This window comes from Thermobia domestica, chromosome 16 (genome assembly GCF_964235325.1).
Source record: "Thermobia domestica chromosome 16, izTheDome1.hap1.1, whole genome shotgun sequence".
Lineage (NCBI taxonomy): Eukaryota > Metazoa > Arthropoda > Insecta > Zygentoma > Lepismatidae > Thermobia > Thermobia domestica.
In genome coordinates this window covers 132,446,617-132,463,972 of record NC_137469.1, presented here as the reverse complement: position 1 = coordinate 132,463,972, position 17,356 = coordinate 132,446,617, and the positions used below count along the sequence as shown (strand labels likewise).

The window sequence follows — 17,356 nt, the reverse complement described above, 5'->3', positions numbered from 1 at the left end:
CCTCCTTATTCCCAACCTTTCTGTACTTCTTTGAAGAATTATCCTGTGATGTTAGGCTACACTTCTTTTGTCAAATCTCGTCCGTGAACACTCCAACCTTGTCAGATCTTTCCAACTCCTTATGAACACATAGACCTTCAAACCACTACACTTCCTCCTCCGTGTTTTACAGTAGGCGGGGGGTTCTTGATATTTAGTTCTGTATTTACTTGTCGGCACCTAATGCATCTCGCGACCAATTTGCGTGCTTATCTACGAAAGTTTTAGTAAATTCAGGTCTCTTGTTTGTTAACTTGGCTAAAAAATGTTTCTTTGTAGCTATTCTAGCTGTGCTCTTCCAAGTACTACCGTTATAATCTCTCCGTCTTAACACTCTGTGGACAGCTTCAGGATTTATCTTCTTTTCCTGTTTCTTCCAAAAGCTCAACTGTCAATTTAGTTGCACTTATTTTTGGATTAACTTTTACTTATCGAACCAATTTAGATTTGTCATGTTCACTGAACTTTTCGGGTTGAGCTAGAGCCAACCCCAGCCAACTGGGAAAAGGGTTTAGAAGAAGGCTAAATCTTTCCTTTGACTAGTTGACATTTTGGGGACACTGATTTTATTCTATTTGCTCTGTCAAACTTCCGCATGATGTCAAACAGCATACTTTTCCTTATATTAACCAGTTTGGAAAGTTCGTTGTAAAAATGCTCCTTAGTATGATGAACTATAACCAGCTTTTGCTTAAACATTGTGTTCGACCACTTCGCTCCATTTCTCTGACACAGTACTATTTGCATTCATTGCACCACTCGTAGCTGTTCTGGCTACGGACGAACTAACTCAACTAACTCTACTCACCAGGAAATGCAACTGTAATGGATTTTTTCTTCTGGTTGTTTATAAACAAAAACAAGCACAGCTGTCTGAATATTAAAGTGACATACAAAAATACAAACTTCGAAATAATTATGTCAAGAAAAGTGTGTCAAATTTAAAAAATCCATGAGCGATATGATATATTTTTATATACAGCTAAATCTAGTAGGTCAACATAGTGGCCCGTTGTCACTTAAGTATATATCATCAATATATATCATCATATTAGTAACCAATAACGTTCAAAAAATTAATGTGAATCACTGCATGTACTTTGCTTTATACTTTTCAGGTTAAGACTGGTATCAAAATTCATGAAGATGCGACTGGTGCTATATACGTTGTTGGTGTGACAACAAAGCCGGTGCTATCAGAAGAAGATGCTCTGCAGTGTCTTCGTGTTGGTGCTTTATCGAGGACAACAGCAAGTACACAAATGAACTCTCAGTCTTCGCGCAGTCATGCAATATTTACACTGCTTATTAAGCAACAGCGACTAGTAAAGACAATGGTAAGTTTCGTACGTACTGTCCATGAGACTTGCTTAGATTTACGCTTTAATTTTTCATTTATAAATGAATACTAATTACGTCAGTAATCTTAATACTGTAAACCTCAGAGATATAGTGTTACTGCTGTCTTTGCTATTTGTACAGTTAGCTTCAAAAATCATCCTGACCAGTACAACAATTTTAACATTATTTGACAAGTTTTATAGAAATTCAGTGATTTCAGGATTTGAGGCCAACAGCAGGATACTTAAATTTCAAGCGCTTGGATCTTAGTTATTTGAGTGCATACATAAAAAATAAACAATTTGGAGTGGAATTATTAGAATCTTTAAACTTCATTGTAGAACACGTCAAACGAGTGATTACATGATACTGTTTACTAGTGGATGTATGGCATTTGTAAAGAATTGGAATGATTTTCGGTCTCTTTTCTTGTATTTTATTTCTTAAGTTTCTGTTTTATTCCTTTTTAATATATTTAAATCCAAGAGAAATAAGCATTATATGTCACTCAAAACTACCCAGTTTCTGACGTTTTACCACAAGGATGATTATTTTGACTGAAGCATAACAAACGGGATCTCATTAATGTAGATGCTTTTTCACTTGAACTGCGTATGTAATTACGGCAAATAACTTGAAATATGAGCAGAAAGATACTTGATGCTGGCATTCAGAGTTTAATAGTGCTGCTTGGAAATTAAATTATTGTCCGAAAGAGAGAATGAATGCTAATAAAAATTATTGTTGTTGATACCTGAAATATAGGGTGTTCCAGAAGGTTTTGAACGATTTCAACTCCTTATAATTCTTTTATTAATTGTGCTAATTACTTAAAATTTTACGTACAAGTACTATAAGAGTCCAAGTTTTGGTGGTGAAAATTGTAATACGTAGATGCTCAGTGTGAGCTCTCTTTATTATCATACGTACATGAATTCAGTAATTCAGTTCCTCCTAGATCCGTGTCAGCTTGTTTGCATTAACAATTTGCACTTCAACAGTAATGCGCTCTTGCAGTTCACGGATATCTTGGGATAGAAGCGGTTTGCACACAATGTCTTTGAGGTGTCTTACAAAAAAAAATGATCTCAGGGGTTAAGTCTGGTGATCTTGTTGACAAACTTAAAAGCTATTGATCATTGTGAGTAGCAAACCCAATCCAGCGATATGACAGTGTCTCATTAATGTAATTCCTAACATTTGTTGAAAGTGGCAAGAAGGCTTCTCAAGCTGATGGTATTTATACTGTGTGCTCAATCTCTGGCACAAGCTACTTAGTAAGCACGTTTAGAAATGTTTCTCCAGTCACAATTTCTTCGTGAGAGAAGTGCAGACCGTACACTTGAGATGAAATGACGTAAAACACGTTCGTTTTTGGTGAATCACGCATAATTTCAACGATTTTGTGAGACTTCTCAATTCGCCAGATATGAACATTTTGTTTGTTCACTCCTCTCGTTGGAACGTAGCCTCATCACTGAAACACAGTTTGTTAAAACAAATAATCGTCACTGTACAACTTTCGAAATGACTTACAAGATTCTTTGCGAGACGTGTGATCATTAGGTGTTCAATGTTTTAACACCTGCACTCGATAGGGATATATCTGCAAACCTTAAGTTCTCGAGGTGCTCTCACTCGAGATTTCTCGACATCTGCCTCAGATGTGGCAGGCCTACCAGACGATTTTCCTCTTGCAAAAGCATCTTGTTGTCTTGAATTGTTGATACTACTTGCAAATGGAATCTTTGATATTGGTTCTTTATAAAATATTATAATGAAATCCATGTTTAACACTCCCAACAGACGGACTAACATGAAATTACATGACGCAAAATGCTTAATCTGCACCATAGGCAATTATCTTGCAACTTGTTACTCAGCCACCTGGCGGAAGGATCTCGAGCTACTACGACCGTGCCAAATAAAACTCGGAAGATGTGGTCGAAAGTATTTCATTACAACTTTAATCGTCGATAGAGTTTTAACGCCCATGGAATTATTTCTGATCATCCAGATTACTTTGAAACATGCTATACGAAGTTAGGAGATAGTTTTAAAAGTAACCACAAGATTTAGCCGATTAGCTGCATTCGAAAAAACCTTTATCCATTTTTCTTTGAATTTCCTCTTTCTAACAACTTTCTGTAGCAAAGTGGATGAGTGAGATTTGTAGAATATGAATGTATATTAGTCAGCAAAAATGGATATGCAGCTGATTTTTCTCATTCATAATCCATAGTTAATTTCAAGAACTTCGAAAAACGAAGGCATCTTTTAAGTACATTCTTACGTAATTTATTCTTTTCTTTCTTTCTTTGGGTCATAGCAAAGTACTCAAATCAAATCACATACTTCAAAGATACTTTTTTTCCGGAAAGAAATAATGTATGTGATTTAAATATGTATCAAACAGATGCCCATTTTGCGGTCGGAGCTCACAGTTAGTTGAGGTCGCTCAGGCCAGGTTCACCATTCTCAATGGGGCTTGTGCTCATTAAGCTCAATCCAAGCGTGTGGGCTTTGTGGTGGACAAACACCGTGTGCGTGTGTTTTCTCGGGGTTCTTCCATTACCTCCCACTTTCTTCATTCCATATTTCATTAATTTCTCATCATTACCGTCTCCTTTAGCTCACACGGCATAACCGTGGTACGTAAGACTCAAAGGATATTATTATTATTATTATTATTATTATTATTATTATTATTATTATTATTATTATTATTATTATTATTATTATTATTATTATTATTAAGCTCAGTGAAACTTACCCAAGCTCAGATCCGCGCTTGATCTAGTTCGGCCTCGTTTTCCTCAATGAGACTCGTGGTAACGCGATCTCACGCTCGTTAACCTCATTAGCTATCCTCAGTGAGGTTCACACTTACTCGTGCTCGCTTTCATTTCCTTACTGGGGCTCGTGCTCAGTAGCCTCATTGGGGCTTGGGCACATTAATCTGAGTGACGCTTGCATCAATTCGGATTCACCTTTGATCGAGCTCAGGCTTGTTATCCTCAATGAGACTCGTGGTAATTCAATCTCGGTTCGCATGAGGTTCATACTTGCTCGTGCTCGCGTTCACTGGTCTTATTGGAGCTCGTACTCACTAGCTTCATTAATCTAAGTATACCAGTTCGGACTTGAACGGGCTCGGGCTCGTCGGGATAGTACCTTTGGGGTAACTCGACCTCACTCTCGTTAAACTCATTAGCTACCCTCAGTGAGGTTCACATTCGCTCGTGCTCACTAGCCTCATTGGGACTAGCACTGGCTTTGACTTATGATTACATAGCATCACCCTCATCCATTGAGCTTGAGGCCTATTAAGCCCGAGAGCCAGGCACGCGAGTTTGGACATTCCTGGTATGAAACATATTTCTGTTTATTTCAGTAAAACTTGAATTGAAAACATTGTTTACTTTTGTATATCTAAATAAATATCATGAAGTAGTTGGTAGAGGATCATGAAGAGTCTGTTCTTATTGAAGTAGCTGTTGTGCAGTTTTGTCATCCTCCGTAACTGTCTACAATTTATTGTTGCACCTAAACAGATGAGAGTACCGACGTTCAACATCTATTCTATATGTATTTCAGAAGTGTAATATATTTGAGGTACCAATTTTGTGTTTTATTTTCTAGGCCGTTGATGGAGCTGAAGGTGAAGGTGAAAGCATGGGAGAACCAATAAATGAATTTGAGACCTTAACAGCCAAATTCCATTTTGTAGATCTCGCGGGATCAGAACGTTTGAAGAGGACAGGTGCAACTGGTGAAAGGGCTAGGGAAGGAATATCTATTAACTGTGGATTAGTGAGTATTCTTATTACAATATTGTTATTTATTAGCCGTTTTTAGTGAAAGTTCTCTGTCCGACTTGGGTGTATAAAAACATTCGCGATTATCTCAAGAACCACTCGTTCATTTATTGAGACTGCTCAAGATTTATTTATTTATTTATTTTTATTTTATTTTTATTTATTTTTTATTTTTATTTATTTAATTATTTATTTATTTATTTATTTATTTATTTATTTATTTTGCACCGCTATAAACACCACCTTTACAAAGACACTTATGTGTCGGTTGGGGAAGATTGCGTGCTACAATGAAATTTAGAGCTATGTCGGTGGTAGTTCACTACCAAAAGTGCCCCTATCGAATTGGTCTAAATGGAGTAGCCAGACGAAGAGTGTTCTGGGAGAAGGCAGCAGTTCTCCAGTAGCCAAGTTGGCAGAAATCACAGTGATTGGTACGGCAACTTGGACATTAGTCTCAGGCGTGGTCAGAGTGACTTTAACGGCTGGGATACTGCGGGGTGGAAGGCAACGGGAAACCACCACTCTATTTTTTCTTAGTTTGCTGGCAGCAAAAAGAGAACACATGTACAATTGTCTTTCGCAGGTCAAAATATAGTTCCGGAGATAAAATATCCCCCCATTCGGATCTCCGGGAGGGGGATGGCTTGGGAAGGACTATTGGATGAGAAAATAGTAATGGGGGAAAGAGAGACAGAGAAAGAAAGACAGGCAAGAGCAAAAGGTTAGGATAGGAACATGGAACGTACGTACTATGTCACAGGGAGGAAAATTAGAAAATCTTAAAGAAGAAATGAAACAAAATAATCTAGATTTGGTTGGGGTTTGTGAAGTTAGGTGGAAAGATAATGGGGTGTTGAACAGTGAAGGATATAGAATGTTTTACTCAGGTAATGAAAAGGGCGGTCGTAATGGCGTAGGTATAATTCTTGGAAAGTGCTTAAAGGAGAAGGTAGTGAAAGTAGAATTTATTGATAATAGAGTTATGATGTTAAGACTTAAAGGGAGAGCGAAGGATCTAGTGGTGATACAGACATATGCATCGACGACTTCGCATGCAGCTGAAGAAGTAGAGGAAAATTATGAAAAAATAGAAGAAATGATAGACAAGGAGAAGAGAGGTGCATACGTATTTGTAATGGGAGATTTCAATGCAGTTGTGGGAGAAAAACATGAAGGTAGTATCGTAGGTAAATATGGCTTAGGCGAAAGAAATGAAAGGGGAGACGGACTGGTGAATTTCTGTAGACAGAATTCACTAGTAATTGAAAACACTTGGTTCAATCAGCACAAGAAAAGAAGATATATATGGAAATCACCAATAGACGGCGGCGGGAGATATCAGACTATGTTATGTTACAGGACAGGTATCGGAATAGCTTGAAGAACGCAAAGACCCTTCTGATATTTTCTCTATCATAATCTTGTGCTGGCCGAAGTAGATATTAAACTGAAAAATGTAGGCAGAAGAAAAGTAGGCAACAAAGTGTTGAATACTGAAAAGTTGAAAAACGAGGAAATAAGAAATCTTTTCGCTGAAAAATTCGAAGAAAAATGTTCAAAAGAGGAAAGGATAGGCGAAGGTAGTAATGCACGGTGGGAACATATTAAAGTTTGCTTACACCAGACTGCAGAAGAAGCAGTAGGTTACCGCGAACACAAAACGGAAAAAAAAAAGGGGGGGGGGGTTACAGAGCAGATGTTGCAGAAAATGAGGGAAAGGAAGACGGGGAAACAGGTTGATACAGATGAGAGCAGAAAGATGTACAGAAAGTTAAATAATGAATTACGAAGGGAAGCAGAGCAAGGAAAGAATTTTACAAAAGAAAATGTGACGACAGAAGAATTAGAAAGAATTGGGAAATATAAAGAAATGTATATGGAGGTGAAATCTATGGAATTTCGGAGGAAACAGAGGGGTATTACGATGGCAGTAAAAAATAAGAATGGAAAAATGGTCAGCGAGATAAATGAGGTGGAAAGAATATGTTGAAGATTTATTTGAGAGTAGGGGTAGACCGTGTAGCCTAAATGTTGAAGTAGAGAATGAAGTAAGCGACGATGATAAAGGATTTAGTATTTTTCGGAATGAGTTTGAAAAGGCTATATCCGAGATTAGGAATGGAAAGGCAACCGGGATAGATAATATACCAATGGAATTCATTAAAAATATGGGGGTCAGGGAAAGAAAGGATTGTTCGGCCAATGCAGTGAAATATATATATATATGAAACAGGAGAGTGGCCAAAAGACTTCCTGAGAACGATCATGATACCGATGGCTAAGAAATCTAACCTGAAGAGATGTGAGGATTATAGAACTATTAGTCTCATATTTCATGCAGCTAAAATTCTGCTCCGAATACTGAACAGCAGGTTATATGGCAGAACAAATGAAAAAGTTGAGGAGGAGCAGTTCGGGTTCAGGAGAGGTAAGAGATGCTATTGGATTATTAAGAGCGATCGGTGAAAGATTTATAGAAAAAAGGAAAGAGATGTATGTTGTATTTCTTGATCTAGAAAAGGTTTTTGACCGCGTGAATTGGGAGTTCTAAAAAAAATTGAGGTGGAATGGAAAGATCAAGACTCATAAGAAACTTATACATAACCAACAAGTAAGTGTTAGGATAGGGGAAGAACTGACGGAAGAGAGTGCAAGTGGAAGGGGAGTTCGACAAGGATGCTGTCTCTCGCCAACACTATTTAATGTCTATCTAGGAGAGATAGTTTAAACGAGTCTACATGATGAAGATGGCATTTCGGTAGGAGGTAGAATGATTAGATGCATAAGATTTGCAGACGCTTGTTGCAGAATTTGAAGAGAAAATCAATAAAATGTTAAAAACCTGAGGATGGGCCTTGAAGAATATGTGATGAAAATAAATGTTGGAAAGACAAAAACCGTGGTGATTGGAACAAAGAGGTCTGTGTCAAATATAAAAGTGGGAGGGGAGAAAATAGAACAAGTGAATAGTTTTCGATATCTGAGTAGTATTCTTAGTAATGACATGAAGTGCGAAAGTGAAATAAAAGCAAGGATAGGAATGGTGAAAGAACCCTTTAAAAGGAGGAAGTCTGCTTTGTGGGACCTTGAATAAAGAGTTGAGAAAAAGACTCATAAAATGCTTCGTGTGGAGTGTTGTACTGTATGGGGCGGAAATGTGGACATTACGTAAAAAGTGATGAAAAACGACTGGAAGCCTTCAAAATGTGGGTGTGGAGAAGAATGGAAAGAATTAGTTGGGTCGAGCGGAAAACGAATGAAAGGTTGTTAGAAATGGTGGGTGAGAAAAGAACAGTTTTAGATATTGTTAGGAAGAGGAAGAGAAACTGGTTGGGACATTGCCTAAGAAGAAATTGTATCATGAATGATGTCCTAGAGGGTATGGTAGCGGAAAGGAGAGGGAGGAGGCGAAGGAGACTACAATTAATGGATGATATAAAAACAGAAAGATCATACGTTAGCGGAGGACCGTGCAGCATGGAAGTTTCTCGCTGCGGCAATTGACCTGCCAATAAGGGCAGAATACCTATAATGATGATGATAAAAGAAAGTGTCATTTCCCGTGCTAATGTCAAAATTGAGATTCTGTATGTGCTAATTAATAGACAGTAAGGCCGAGGCATTCACAACATTAAGAAAAGAATGCCGTGTAGATTCACAGTGTTGTGTTTTGAAAGCTTCTTCTTCTGCAAGACTCGTGCAGTCGCTAATATTTTGTCTGTTTGGAGCTCAGCGATATTGTGTTTAGGGTAACGACTATGCTAATAGAGCAACCAAACACCGCTATTGCTTTGGAATTCTGTTTGTTAACTATGATTTATGTAGCTATTTCTCGTCTGTCGTCAGCTGTAGTCGGTGACATGGAAAATTGAGCCTACGAGCCATACTAAGCTTCAGTTTACGAATTATTTTTTTTTAGTATTGGCAGACATTGTCGTCATGATTTTCTCATTTATTTTTCATGGCCACAGCATTTTCGTGTCAGAGTATTCCACATATTATTGTACATGCAGTACAGTAAACTGTTGCTGTAACTAATGCCAGTATAACAAAATGTTCAGAATTGCGAAATTATTTTCAAGTCCCTTCCGTTTGCCCTGTGTAATATGTATTAAAAAACATATCATTTTAACTAATTTGGAGCTTTCATTATAATGAATGAAATTTTCGTGCCTTTGTCTATATTTAACTTCATTATTTCAAAATATAATTGCAATTAATGCTATTTAATAACATATTTTTCTCATTGCATTATTTTTATTCAGACGATATGGAAGCCACTTTTCATACATGTACGCGACCAGTCGAGCAGGAGAGCGATATGAAAGTAACCAATGATCGTTATTTCATTAAATAAGGTTTCCTCATCTTGCAATACAAGAAATAAGGAACTACGTCGAAGTCAAGATATATATATATATATATATATATTTTTTTTTTTTTTTTTAATGTTATCTATATAGCTACTCTGTGTAACAACATAAGTCCCCCTAAAGAATTGTTTAACCCCTCCTTTATTTGAAATAGACATTGCACAATGAATCGATGAATAAATGCTGAACAACTACGATCAGGCGATTACTAATAAATGGCAGCCCGAACAGCGACCCGATACTCTGGTCGGTTAGAAGCACACGTAGAGGAAGAAGACAGTATGAACAGAAGAGAACAACGTGATTCCAATATGCCTGTTTTTTCCTCCTCTTTCCTCCCGGTACTTCTTTGTGCTTCCTTAGAATGATGTAGTACATTTTCGAATGATAAACTACAAACCACGTCCTGCACATGAGCAACCATTGTGAGAGAAGACAAAGAATTATCTATCCGACAGATTTCAGCCGCTTTAACCTGTCATATTGTGGCATTCAGGCTATTCTTACTGATGCTTTTGGAATGTAGCTCGTTTCATGTCGATGGGTTTTTCATGTTCTGATGTTCTGAGAGAGGAACGTAAACCGAATAGTTTTGCAGTGTGCAAAGAAGTTGCAAGAACGAGTTCGAAATGAAACTCTGTTCGATTATTTCTGAACTACCTAGGTAAGGAAACAGTTGCGTGGTCGCCATTTTTCGTCCAAGCTAGAAGTTTCAATGATAGTAGAGGCAATTTGCAAACATCTTTCACAAAATGGGCTGAATTATGTATTTATTGCATGGCAGGAGCACTGAAAAATATATAGTGAAGGATTGAGGGTAGTTTGAAAAAAGTCTATTTAGATATTTCAGAATAACTACATAGTTTGCTAGGAGAAAAAAAATTGGTTATTTTTTGATCTGCCCTCGTAAACGATAGTTATGAACAAAAGTACTGAAGAAAAGGGCATATATACATTACAGTGAAAGTACATGTTTTAACAAAATACATTTACCATTCAAGACAGAACGTCTCGTCATCAGAGTATAGAGAAAAGTATACTACTACTAATAGTAATAAATAGACATTGTAGTTCAGTATTTTATCTCTGGCAGTCATATAGCCGCGATTATAAACAACTGAACTATTGTGTCTAGTATTTCCTTTCTTTTTTCTTCACTCTTGTCTACAATTTGCTGATAAATCTTTACGGATTTCATATTTTATGCAACTTGTACGTGTACATATAATTAAATAAAAAGAAAATATCTTTGTATTGCGTAGATTATTTTATTTCTCCCGATATTTCACCCACCTTTCTTGTTGCGGGTTTCATTTGAAGAATAAATTACTTAGTAGCTACATGTCGGTAAATTGGGTCCAAAATTGTGAAGATATAAATTTGTTGTAAAACGACCTAAAGTATTACTGACCGCGAGTACAAATACAAAAAACATCTTAAGGCCCAATTTACAGAAGAGATATAAATGAAATGTTTTTCATGGGAAGCCTGCAGCAAGAAAAATGAGTGAAATATCAGGAGAAATAAATAATCCACAACAAAAAGGGGGAAACTGTTTATTTAATTGTTTCAATCTGTTCTTTATTCATAACTATTGTCTTTCGCTTTGATATATAGGAAAGTATTCCCTCTTTTGACTTTTTGTACATCACAGAACAAAAAAGAAAGAAAGAAAGGTTAGGTGTCCATACGTGTGATTGTCCACGTCATTTTTTTCCTGTCGAGCAAAATGTGTAGTTTTAGAAACATAAGGAACTGAAAACTAGGAAATATTAAACACTCACCTCACTACTTTGTGAATCTTTAGTAACCAGTAATATTTCAATGTCTTGATGGCATCATTAAAGCAGCTGTGAGCGAGATATTTTCTTTAACATTTTACATTTGTCTTTGTTTGGAACAAAATACCATGGTAAATATGGTGAAGGCCAGAAGTGCTAAAGAATTGGTCGTACAGATTTGAAGTGATCCGATTTGTAGAGAGTCAGATGTTTCTGAAAATAACAAGATATTCAGTGATTTATATGTGGATCTAAAGATTAAATATTAATAAAATTATTTATATATTAGCGAAGTGCTAAGCGAGACAATTCTTTAAGTGATATGTAGTTTAAGATAAGATTAGAATAAAGAACAATAGATTGATCGAGAATTTGTATATGTGATTTTAGATGGATCTAAACATCCTGCACATCGGTAGTAGCACTTTTAGTTGAATATTATATCTGTATCATTCTCTGCCGGAAGATTAAAGAACGTTGGCGAAACTCTAATCTAACAACAATAGTTTTTATTAGTTTTATATTGCACATAACAAGTAATCGTGTATGTGTTTTTAAATACACATTTTTTCTTAATAGCTCGCCTTAGGAAACGTAATCTCAGCGCTTGGTGATAAATCGAAAAGAGTTCTTCATGTGCCCTATAGAGATTCTAAACTTACCAGGCTTTTGCAAGACTCTCTTGGTGGTAAGTAATTTAGTACCCATGATATTGCTTTCATTTGGATTTGTTTTCGTAGTTTGGAACGTGTTACATAATCAGTTTTGATGTTTGACTTGAGTGAAAATTCGTTAGTAAAGTATTAATACAGCATGTTTATTGAATGCAAAACAGGAAGACTTATCCCTCAAAATCTAATTAATTATCTTACGGCGCCATTATAATGAAATGAAACCTTTCAATTTTGCTTCCCATGGTTATGCCATACAGGCTAAAGGGGACAATGATGATGAGAAATGCGTCGCGAGCAATGGCACCAATAGTGGCCAGCTCAAGACTTACCTCTCATATTTGAGTCCAGCTTAGGGTAATTGTTTGTCTATTATAATTTTATCCGCTTGAAAAGCATTCGTATCAATAAACTCAAAAGATACTTATTTTGCTTCTTAAAATTATTATAGATTGTTCAACAAATCATATTAGTCTGATTTTCGCTGACAGCTATTAATATCGTGAAGTTTATTAATAATTGTCTCTTCCATGATTTTACTATTTGGTCTAGGAATTAATTCGTGCGGTTGGTACGCACACATTGAAGCTGTAGTACAAACACAAAATACATAAATACCTTAAGAAAAATATTGTCCATCGCTAGCCACCACTTTCGCCCATGTGTCAGGCAATGTGCGGATTCCGTGGCGAAAGAAGTCCTCATCCTTGGAAGCGATCCAGTCAGAGACCCATGTTTCGATATCTTCTGAAGAAGTAAACCGCTGTCCAATCAAATCGTTGTTCATGCAATCGAACAAGTAGTAGTCCGAAGGAGCAACGTCTGGTGAATACGGCGGGTGGGGTAAAACTTCCCATCCGACATTTTCTAAATAGGTTTTGACCGGTTTTGCGACATGTGGGCGAGCGTTATCATGTTGAACAATAAGTTTATCATGTCTGTTCTCCCATTCTGGTCGTGTTCTGGCCAGATCTTGCTTCAAACGCATTAATTGTCGTCGATAACGTTCTCCATTCATAGTTTCACCCGGTTGCAGCAGCTCATAGTACACCACACCTTTCATATCCCACCATATGCACAGCATAACCTTTGCACAGTGAATATCTCGTTTTGGTTGTGATGGACCTGGTTCACCTGGTTTCACCCAGGCCTTTTTTCGTTTAGGGTTCTCGTAATGGATCCACTTCTCATCACCCGTAATAATTCGATGCAGAAACCCCTTTCTGCTCTGTCGTTGAAGCAGCAATTCACAAATGGTTTTTCGTCTTTCAATTCATGTGGAACCCAATGTGACATCTTTTGAATCATTCCCATGGCTTTCAAGCGTTTGGAGACTGTTGTTTGATCAACGCCTAATGCTGCTGCAAGTTGTTCCTGCGTTTAACACGAATCCTGCTCGAGCAATGCTGTCAATTCTTCGTCTTGAAATTTTTTTGGCTGTCCAGCTCGCTCTTGGTCTGCCAAGCCGAAATCACCACTTCTAAACCGTGCAAACCACTTCTGACACGTTCGCTCAGCTAGAGCATGGTCACCATACACTTCCACCAAAATACGATGACTTTCAGTCGCACTTTTCTGCATGTTAAAGTAATGCAGCAGGACACCCCGCAAAAACACTTTATCAGGCACAAATTGCGCCATGTTCACTTAACTACAAACTGGTGTTGTTGACGCTTTAATCCACTGCCCTATATTACGAACGATACGCGATGACAGGGGTTTGCAACACATGTGTGGATACACGGAACTGTGGGACGCTCCGTTCGTTACGCCATCTCTTGTCCACCCGCACGAATTAATTCCTAGACCAAATAGTATCATAATCAGTTCATTCTCATCGCTCTCGTTAGCCCATAGGGGTTATGATAACTCAGCAGTGGACCGATTACATCTGGTTCGATTTCAGATTACCAAAGCTTGTGATGGACAACCTCGCGTCCATTTTTTTCTGAGGCTATCTCTTTGTTCCCACTATCTTTACTCAGCCACCTGTCTTACATTCATTACATCGTTTCGTCTATCTCCTTGCACCTGAGGAGCATAACTGTGAAACGGTAAATCAAACTTTCATTAAACGAAGCGAACTGAGCATAAATTTTCCGGCAAAGTTCAAACCTATTTTTTCTTTTGAAGAGCTTGATAGATTTTGACGAAATTTTGCATGACTGTGAAGACCATTGGTGATAAAGTTTATAAAAAATAATTTGAAATCTGTTGAACTTCGGTATCAGTGGACAGAAGCTACGCCTAAATATACGTAGCAGTTTATGCATTACGTTTGCAAGTGTTGCATACTTTGCAGTAGGAGTAAGATGCATATTGTAATCATTGTCAGTTAGCATACTTTGGGGAAATGCATCGCTATTTTCTGAAATTTAATTTAATTTGATTTTGAATTTAGTGTCCCTTTCAGCAGCGAGTCTATATGAAACATGGATCTACAGTTAATGTGGGGTCCGAACCACTGGAAATCGAACCTGGGTCTCCATGCCAAAGGAGCGTACGCTAACCACTTAGCTATGAGGGAGCTGTACATATAAGATGTTGGAAGGTACTTACATACTGTAAGCAATACTTTTCTTATGGAGGGTTACATTGTAGTTAAACGTACATTTTTGCCTGAAAAAGGTATTTCGTTTTTCGTGTTCTTCTGAATACTATTATATCGACTTATTTCAAGCAGTTTTACATGGCTTCCGTTTCATAGTAAATATGGAGAAATTTCAAAGCTTAGCCGCTTCGCCCAATTTCGGGTTTTGAAAACTCCCCTAGTTCTATTTCATTTAGCTTGTAGGATAACGTAAATTTCAAATAAGTGAAATAGAATGAGAAGAACGTTAGTTGCAAGTTTTGTAACGTTGAAACATCCCAATTCACTAAATTATTAATTTGGGTCATTTGTTAAGCAGTTGAGATATTAATATGTTTATTTTTTATGTTCGTAGTCCTAAGTTCGTATCGTTGAATGGTTCAGTTTGTACTAATCGATAATGCGTAACAATGAGACGCGAAACTAGATATATGTATTTATTGACCCTCGTATCATTAAAAATCAACAATAATGGGAAGGGAAATCGATTAGGGCCTATCCATCCCATCATTCGCATGGTGAAACAAAATATATATAAAGACCACGTATCACCAGATTAGAGCACGGACCTCCCGATTACAAAGAAATTACGCTATGTACTACCGTACACTTGCATGATTGTAAAATAAATCAAAAGACCAAGATTAACAAACTGTCTCAAATTTTTTGTGCATTAATATCTACTTCCCTTTACCAAGATCTCTTTATAAATAGTAATGTTCAGATAAAACTGGACCACGTGCTTCTATCTAAGTCCGAGTTAAGTAACCCTTCTCACGGTTACTTATACAAATGAAAACACCTTCTCTTCTATCAAAAAGTCACATTTTCTACATAAATTGACGCTTTTGGTTCAAACATTTTCCATATCAGCTTACCTGCTAACGGCACGTCAATAAAACCTGGCAAATATGTGGCCTAGGACATGTAGAATTTTTTCAGGATATCTTTCTTGTAAGTACTAACTGTGATATCCCGACAGTGGCATGATGCGAATCATGACGCATGTGTTTATCATTTGAAAGCCTGCTTCATTTTGGAAACAGTACCATAAGCCTAAATTAATTAGGGTAGATGCAGGTGGTTCTTTTTTTTTCTTCATGAATTTCACACTAATTTTTTCTTCGAAAATAGATTTGTATCTTCATACGCATTATAACCATATTTCAATACTTGAAAAAAAATCTCGAAACAGTAGAATGTGTTGTTTATTAAGCCTCCTTCTGTCAATGTACCAGCACCTTGGGAGCTCCCTCGTGGCCGTATGGTTAGCGTACGTGTCTTAGGCGCAAGAGATCCGGTTCGATTCCTGACGGAAGCTCATGTGGTTCGGATTCCACGTTAAGTTTTATGTCCACGATTCATATAGACTCGCTGCTGGAAGAGACGCTGAACTGTAATCCATCCATCTGTACTCTGGACCCCACTGGGGCATCTGAATAAGATAACAGATTTTCATTTTCTTGAAAATTCTCGGTATGTCCCCTAATTTTGCATCCGGGAGATGTGTGTGGTGGTATCATTCGAAAACGTAGTTCGTTCCAAAAAAAAAAAAAAAAAAAAAAAAAAAAGCATGCATAACAGCTTCCAAGTAAAAATGTAAATTTAAAAAAAAAAAAAAAAAAGAAAGAAAGAAAGAAAACGTGATTTTAAAAGGATTAAAGAGAGTTCAGTGATAAGTTTTTTTTCTTTCTTTCTTCAGATATTGTCATAAATATATCGTGGAAAATATACTATTCAAGCATTTCAACCAACGAATACACTGTGTACTAACATAGACAATAGCTAAGTAGTATTGTAATCATATGTATTGAAGATTTCTAAAGAATGCGATAGTAGCCATATATATTAGTGTGTTGTCATTGCAATCTGTATGTTAATAATAAATTACTGCTAATAATACTTATATCTATTATAAGATGTAGTATTAATATTGTCAGTTTACTAATAAAATGCTTTCGTAACTTAGGAAACAGTCGAACAGTGATGATCGCATGCGTTTCTCCTAGCGACCGTGATTTTATGGAAACTTTAAATACTTTAAAGTACGCTAATCGAGCTCGAAATATTAAGAACAAAGTAATGATAAACCAAGACAAGTCTTCGCGAACAATCGCTCTTCTAAGACAGGAGATCCAACAGCTTCAGTTGGAGTTAATGGAGTACAAACAGGTAAGTGGATTACTGCGCTGTTAAAATTGACAGTTACGAACTTATTTTTGTCTTTCAACAAACAGTGACATATCAAGGTCATAAAGGGGTGCTAGCTTTTACGGAGTGTGGTCCTTCGAACCGACTTAGGAAGGAATAGAAATTGACCCTAAATGTTTCTAATGTGTTGATTATCTAGAAGAGCGTTTCTCAATCTTTTATCCTTTGGGTCACACCAAAGTACAATTCAAAATTTCGCGACACTCCCGCATTTGATTCCCTTTCTTAGATGCAAAAAAGGAAACACAAAAAACTACAACACATTTTTTTTTTCTTATGGAACGACTATGAGATACAAATCTCGCAAGCAAATTACGTGAGACTCTAAAATATTAACATGAAAGAAACTTATGACTTTTTTAGGGATATGAGAAAGAAATATTACCGTCAGAAATATAAGAAAAGACAAACTTAAAATTAGTAAGATGACTTTAATTGGGAAGAAAACATGAAGAATCGTATTATTGAAGTTAATTTAGTATGTCTGTACTGTTTCTTTTCACAGAAAAATGAATAATAATAAAAGCAA

At 36.8% G+C, this 17,356-nt stretch overlaps 1 protein-coding gene across 3 annotated transcripts in view; it reads left to right on the top strand.

Annotated features, from left to right (window-relative positions):
• Nucleotides 1-17,356, top strand: part of Klp31E (kinesin-like protein 31E) — a 272,051-nt gene that overhangs the window by 130,188 nt on the left and 124,507 nt on the right. For all 3 annotated transcript variants that reach the window (XM_081743115.1, XM_081743114.1, XM_081743116.1), the window contains exons 4-7: nt 1,158-1,376; nt 5,023-5,193; nt 11,935-12,043; nt 16,586-16,788. In XM_081743115.1, coding sequence (XP_081599241.1) covers nt 1,158-1,376; nt 5,023-5,193; nt 11,935-12,043; nt 16,586-16,788 — 702 coding nt within the window. The remainder of the gene's footprint in view (nt 1-1,157; nt 1,377-5,022; nt 5,194-11,934; nt 12,044-16,585; nt 16,789-17,356) is intronic.